A 7,500-nucleotide genomic window follows, 5' to 3' on the forward strand; every position below is an offset into this window, starting at 1 on the left:
AAAAAGGAACCTTGTTGTTTCAAAGAGTTTTCCACTGTTCATTATTTTGATCTTGGTAATATTCATTCTCAGACTTTTCTATATTTATTGAAGTCTTTAGATCTTTCATTATGTTTCTGATTTTTTTTTTTTAGATGATAATTGATAATTCATATTTTTTGGATCATTCTGACTACTGTTCTCATCTTCAGTGTTATTTTTACAACGTTTCGGCCGATGTAACCTCCGACCTTCTACATGTGTATCTTGTCGTACTTGGTTACTATATGATATGTAGTAATAAGAAGTGATCTATATTTATATATATTTTATAAATAGTAAGCATGTACATCTAAAAAGACAAAAATAGGTTTAACGCTTTCAAAATTCATACTAGAATTGTCCGCAGGAATCTGCAGTGCAATGGATAAAGTACTAGGTAAAAATCAGTTGTAAGTAACACTCTTATGGAGGGTGAAGGTTCAATCCTTAATGTAGGTGATACTAAGAATACAATCATAAATTACTTAAGACTTCTACCCAGTCATAGCTGATAGAATAAGATTATGTTACCCTCATGGATTAAATAAAAGGTTCTGCTTTAAATTCGATGCACATTCTAAAGTTCAACAGAAAAATTCTCTAGTTTGACAAGATACACCTGAAGAAGGTCTGAGGTTACATTGGCCAAAATGTAAAAATAATACTCAAGATGAAAACAGTAGTCCAAATGATACAAATAATCTAGATATACCTGCCATTGTTTCACAAGCAACTCTGTGCGAGTAGCCACTTCAACACTGCTACCTCTTATTGGAATTGTAATATAAACTAATTTGTACAAAAATAAACTCATGTGCATGTTTCAAACACTTAACATTATATCATTTGATGTTTATGTGATGTTCCTCTATCTTTCTGTTTTACTTCTGTTGCATTTTCAGTATCGTTAGCATTAGTAGCTCACGTGTGTTAGTTTCTGCATTCCAAGGTTTTCCCTAATATTTCAGTTGTTTTCATTATTGTTATCTGTTGTACCTTTTCGGCTGTCTGCCTTATTACAATCTCTCTTTTTCAAAGTATTTCTGAATTGTTCCTAGTACTCCTACGATTATTGGTGTTATCTTGACTTTCTTCATCTTCTGTATTCCTTTCAGCTTTCTAGCCAGTTCCGTGTATTTGTTTCATTTCACCGTCTCTTTGATATTCACCCTGCGGACTGCTGGAATGGCGAAATCTACAATTTAGCAGGACCTTTTCTTTCTTATTAAATATTATCACATCTGGTCTCCTTGCTTAGATGATTTTATTCATTCGTACATCGATGTCCGATAGGATTTTGTGATTTTCATTCTCAAGTACTGCTACTGGTTTGTACTTGTACCATTTGTCTGAGTGTTCAAGATGCAGTTGTTTGTATAATTCTCAGTGTACATTCAAAATCCATTTTGAAGTTAATCATAACAAATCACCGAAAATAACATTTCAAACTTAATTTACTTTCTTGTTTTATCGTTATTTCCATGGCAGGTGCTCGTCTGAACTCCAATCTCTGGTCCCCCCTCGCCAATCTTTCACGAAAAACACCCGTCTAGCTGAATCCACTGTGAAAAATTTCCCCCACTCTATATCTGTGCCTAAATCAAAACGCGGATTTCATGAACAAAGCTTCTTTCTTAGAACTGCACGCCTCTGGAACTCTGTTCCGTCTGCCTGCTTCCCACCTGACTACAACTTGGATGTCTTCAAGTCCAACGTTAACAAATTCCTAATGAACCGCCCCCTTAAGTAAAAACTTCATCAAATCTCCACACTAACGTAATGTACTTGCAATAACCCTTATCCCTGAGTGGCTTCCGGGCCTTGATAAGTGATGATCACTGTGTAAAAAAAAAAAAAAAATTGTGTCAAGCAAATGGAAATGCTATTTAAAACTTTGAATTAAGTGTGGATAACAGACCTCAAGTGCAGTTGATTATTAGGTGGATACTTGAGGGCAGCTACAATTTCGTATGAAACTGGGGTAGCTGATTGGTTAATTTAATCATGTGACATATTATAAATTAAGCCAGTTGCTGTCAAGTATTTAGTGAATTGTTATGTGAATTCGTATTCTTAGGATTATCTTGAGTGTTATTTTTACAATGTTTCATTCGATGTAACCTCTGACCTTCTTCAGGTATATCTTGTCGAACTCAAGAGTGTTTCTGTTGAATTTTAGAATCTGCTTGTTCCATTAGCCATGACAGGTAGAATTCCTATGTAATTCACAAAGTAATGTTGTATACTTTTACACACATAGACCCAACACGTTGTAGCAGAATACATCGCAAGGAACATGGGGCAAGTAATAACTCGACTCCTTTTTTTTTTGTAACAATTTATTTCCTTATTCTCCTGTCACGCATGACCTCATTACGGTTGTGACGTCACCCACGTCTCTAACGTGATTGTCCTCTTTCTCTCAGACCGCTGTCTTCTCAAATATCATCCCTCTCCTTTTTATAGTCTTTATTTTTCCTCATCATGACGTCATTTCGCACCACACAACTCGATATAGCATATAACCGCCATACACGTGTCCACACTCTGTTACAACAATTGTATTCTTAGTATCGTCTGCACCGAGGATTGTAACTTCAACTTCCAGTCGAGTGCAACTTCAATCCTTAGCGAAGACGATTCTTTGTCATAGCCGTCTTCTTCAAGATACAAGCTTCCTGAGACAATAAAAAGGAGCATCTTCATCCCTGGCCCAGCATAGGATCTATTAACCAATATGTTATACTCAAGATTGTCTGTTCTTTGACTTCCGGTTTCTACTGTCTATTTAGCTGGATAATTAGACATGGTCAATCGGACAAGAAAGCCATTCTTAATATGAGGGATTGGGGAGTTTTCATATTATCTGAGAGAAAGATAATAATTAATGAGAAGGGACCATATCTTGTATGCCAAAGCAGAAACCGGAAGTCAGAAAGAGCAGACAATTTTGACTATAACCAAGCAATCTATAACATTCAAAGTTATTGTGCTCATTTGGCTACAAGTATATTATGTAAAGAATGTATGGAATGGAAACTACTAGGATCTATAAGATGAGAGTTTTTTTTTTGTTTTTTTTTTTAAATCAGAACTTTCTACAAATTCTGACGGTACAATAAAGAAAGAAAAATTAAAAAAAAAACGTAATTTTTTTTTATTGAAATTATTTTATTTAAAACTATTTTAATGGATAGAAGTTCTTGGGTTAGTAGTAGTAGTAGTAGTAGTAGTAGTAGTAGTAAATGATAATGATGAGTTGTTGATATTGAGCATCATTTTTTATGACAATTTTTGTTGGCATTCGTGTCCCTGATATCTTTCTAGTAAGAATTATTTCTATAAGGATATCGGGTACTTACGGCAAGGACCACATGAAGGTTATCAACGTCCTTAAGGGACAGAGTTTCTGTGGAACAAACTGGATTCAAGCTTGGCACACCCAGGTCATCAGCCAGCATTGTTAACCACTGGACCACCGTCATCTCTCTGATAGTGGTGGTGGTGGTGCTGGTGGTGGTGGTGCATTTATTTTCCATTTTCATTATACAGGATCAGTATGAATAATTATATGGCTTAATCACGTTCTTGTTAGATCACTGAAGTTAAGCAACATTGAGCCTGGTCAGCACCAGACGGGTGACCATTTTGGAATATCAGGTGCTGTATGTAGGAGGGCATCGACACGTTCCAGCAAGAACTGTAAAAAACCTAATGTTTCATCCTAATGAGGATATATCCTGCCTTGACAGAGTTCAAAATAGACTTCGTAGCCTAGTGGGGGATGCTCTTTTCTCTTCCCTGCAACCTCTTTCCCACAGAAGAGACATTGCGAGCCTATCTCTGCTTTATCGTTATTTTCATGACAAGTGCTCGTCTGAGCTCCAATCTATGGTCCCCCCTTGCCAAACTTTAATGAAAAGCACTCATCTAGCTGAAACCACTATCAATAATTTCCCCCTCTCTTTATCTGTGCCTAAACCTAAACATAGATTCCATGAACAAAACTTCTTTTTAAGAACTGCACGTCTGTTCCGTAAACAAATTCTTGTTGAACCGTCCCCTTAAGTAATCTAATTTCCTAAATTTCCACTACTAACGATTACTACGATATTATCCCATTGACTACTATATACTCATTAACCATCCTTAAATGGCCTCCGGGCCTTGATAAGTGGTGACTCATATGTAAAAAAGAAAAAAAAAAAAAATATATATATATATATATATATATATATATATATATATATATACACAACTAGGGACCGCTTGTGAATTTGATATTCTCTAGAAACTTATTTTATTCCTTTGGAGGAAGCCGGTTCAACCCACGTAGAGTGAATGCTGATGGTGGTGTTGGTGTTGTTGTTGGTGGTGGTGCTGGTGGTAGTGCCATTTAAGAGATGATTTTGGCAGGAACTGTTAAGATTAGTTGTAGTATTAATAGAGTATTTGAATTAACATGACTTTAATACCAATAATTTTTAAGATAGTAAATATAGGTTACATACAGCATAATCACATTAACACACTAGTTCTTGTTAGATCACTGGAGTTAAGGAATGCTGAGCCTGGTCAGTATCAGATGGGTGACCATTTGGGAATACCAGGCGCTGTATGTAGTAGAACATCGATACCTTCCTTCAAAAACTTAAAAAACCTAACATTGTCATCTCCCCTGACGGAGATATATATGCGACTGATGATCGCTTGTGAATTTGGTATTCCTATGACATTTCCTCCCGCCTAAAAGAAGTCTGGAGAAACCCACAAAGAAAGAAAAATTAAAGATAAGAATTAAAAGATTATTTTTTTGAAGGCAATACAATGTAATTTTTTTCTCACCACTTATATGCTTTTACAAGTATTGGTTAACAATTATTTTTTTTCCAATAATTTTCTTTATTACTTGTTGGTTGTACAGGGTGTTGTTAGCGTGGAATCCGAATAAGAAAAATGTAATTTAAAAAAAAATTATTTTTTAGTATGAAAAGTTAGTACAATTTTAGTTTTAAGTTTTAGATGATGATGATGATGATGATGGTGGTGGTGATGATGATGATGGTGATGATGATGATGGTGATGGATGTGGTTAGCATGCAGAAGCCCACACACTCATAAATAAATATTCAAACTTTACATTTACAAATATCTCATAAAATGAACAAAATAATTTTATAACATTTCATCTTTTTCTTTTTACTCTGTTCTTATTTAAAAAAAAAAAAAAAAAAAATGATGTTGTTGAATTCACTTTTCTTTTTTTAATTTGTTTGTTTCTAATAATCTCCCCTTTTTTATTTTTGTTCTTTCTGTGATTAGTTTCGTACCCAAGGCCGAGGGGAGTTGTTGGTTTCTCTGTGTTACCAGCCGGCGGCCAACAGACTTACGGTGGTTGTACTCAAAGCAAGGAATCTTCCAAAAATGGATGTCACTGGACTTTCGGGTAAGACTTTTACATTATAATTCATTGCTAATTAATCGTTCATGTTAAACTTTCAAAATGAATGTTAAAGCATTTGGGGAATTAAATGTTAGACGTTTAAATGAAATAAACTTCTTTGAAAATATGCTTAACTAGATTTAACTGTACTTGCCATTAACAAAGGTTAATCTTGCAATCTTATGACATTATCTTTAATTAATCCGATAACTGAACTTTAGTAAATCCTTGCTATGTTAACTAGTAAATCCCGCAATCTTATTATGATACGTCTAGTTAACCTTGCAATCTTAGTATGATGCCTAGAAAATACTGCGATCTTTCTATGATAAGTGTAGTTAACCTTGTCGTCTAACGATGATGAGTCTTATAAACTCTGCAATCTTACTATGATGTCTAGTTAACATTGCAATCTTAGTATGATGTCTAAAAAACACTGCCATGTTTCTATGATGAGTGTAGTTAACCTTGCCATCTGACTATGATAAGTCTTATAAGCTCTGCAATCTTACTATGATGACTAGTTAATTTTGTAATTTGACTATGATGACTAGTTAATCTTGTAATTTGACTATGATGACTAGTTAATCTTGTAATTTGACTATGATGTCTAGTTAACCTTGCAATCTTACTATAAGCTTACTTAACTGTGCAATTTTACTGGAATAACATTAGTTAACATTGCAATTTTACTATGATAAGTCTCATTAATGCTTCAATCTTACTATGATGCTTCAATCTAACCGTGCGATCATATAAGTCTGGCTAACCTTGTAATCTTAATATTATAAGACTAGATAACCTTGCAATCTTACAATGACAAAACTATTTGCTATTTTACTAAACTCGATCTAACAAATGTTAAATCAAGAAAACTTATTTGCCAAAACATTTTAGGATATACTTGCGTTTTGGTAAGTAGAGTAGGGAAGTTTTATGCGTACTGCGCGCGCGTGCACGCGCGTGTGTGTTCATCCATACACATATATGATTGACAGTTATACCCTTCCAATATGGAACGGTTTGAGTTTGTTCTTTCTCGTTTCTTACATCAAGTTGCTTCATCCCTTTTCTGAAGCAACTTCCATAAAAAAACGAAATGAATAAATTGTATATTACTAATTTTGGTAAAATGGATAAGAAAGTTTTGTGCGCACTGTGTGACGTTTGCGCGTGTGTTCATCCATAGATGCATATGGTTGATACTTTAACCCTTTCCATATGTTACAATTTGCTTTCGTTCCTTTTAACTCCTAACACCAAGTTGCTTTATGTCTTTTCTGGGTCGACTGCCATAAAAATATAAAAATAAATTGTATATTATTATTTTTTATAAGGAAGGTAGAAACGTCTTATGCGTTCTGTGTGGCGTGTGTGTGTGTGTGTGTGTGTGTGTGTGTGTGTGTGTGTGTGTGTGTGTGTGTGTTTATAATGCATGTATATGATTGACACGTTCACCTTTCCTATTTATAACGGGTTAATTTTCTTCTTTTTAACTCCTTTAATCAATGGTCCTGGATATGACCTTAAACTATATCCAGTGGGGAAGCCCCAGCTTGCGGGCTTTGGGGAGTGTGGAGCCACCCTTTAATGGCCATTACTCCCAGGTCCACTCTGACCCGGAGTGGTAGTACCTGTTAGGGTCCCAACTATGGGTTAAATAGAAACCAACTTGAAAACAACAAATATATTCTATCAAAAAATTTTTTTTTCAAAATCTTTGGATTCGGCATTAAATAACCTGAAAAGGGTTGATATGCCGTAAAACAAAAACAACCAACCAACCAAACCTTTCATCAAGTTGATCATACCATTTTTTTTTTTTACTGTAATGCATATTCCATTTGATTTCTATAATAAAATAAAATAAATAAATTGTATATTATTGTTTTTTCGTAAGGAGGATAGGTAAGTTTTATGCGTACTGTGCAGTGTGCGTGTCTTTTTATGCCTATACGTATATGATTGGCACCAATGTGTTTAGCTTTGATTTTTTCCCTTTTAGCTTTTTACATACAGTTGCTTCATCCCCTGTC

At 34.7% G+C, this 7,500-nt stretch overlaps 1 protein-coding gene across 2 annotated transcripts in view; it reads left to right on the forward strand.

The window, feature by feature from the left end:
• The window catches only part of LOC145276739 (uncharacterized), a 187,873-nt gene that overhangs the window by 178,275 nt on the left and 2,098 nt on the right, over positions 1 to 7,500 (forward strand). For both annotated transcript variants that reach the window (XM_080127964.1, XM_080127965.1), the window contains one exon: positions 5,344 to 5,467. In XM_080127964.1, coding sequence (XP_079984090.1) covers positions 5,344 to 5,467 — 124 coding nt within the window. The remainder of the gene's footprint in view (positions 1 to 5,343; positions 5,468 to 7,500) is intronic.

The sequence above is a fragment of the Euprymna scolopes genome, chromosome 5, assembly GCF_053919585.1.
Source record: "Euprymna scolopes isolate OS-2025 chromosome 5, ASM5391958v1, whole genome shotgun sequence".
NCBI classification, from domain to species: domain Eukaryota; kingdom Metazoa; phylum Mollusca; class Cephalopoda; order Sepiida; family Sepiolidae; genus Euprymna; species Euprymna scolopes.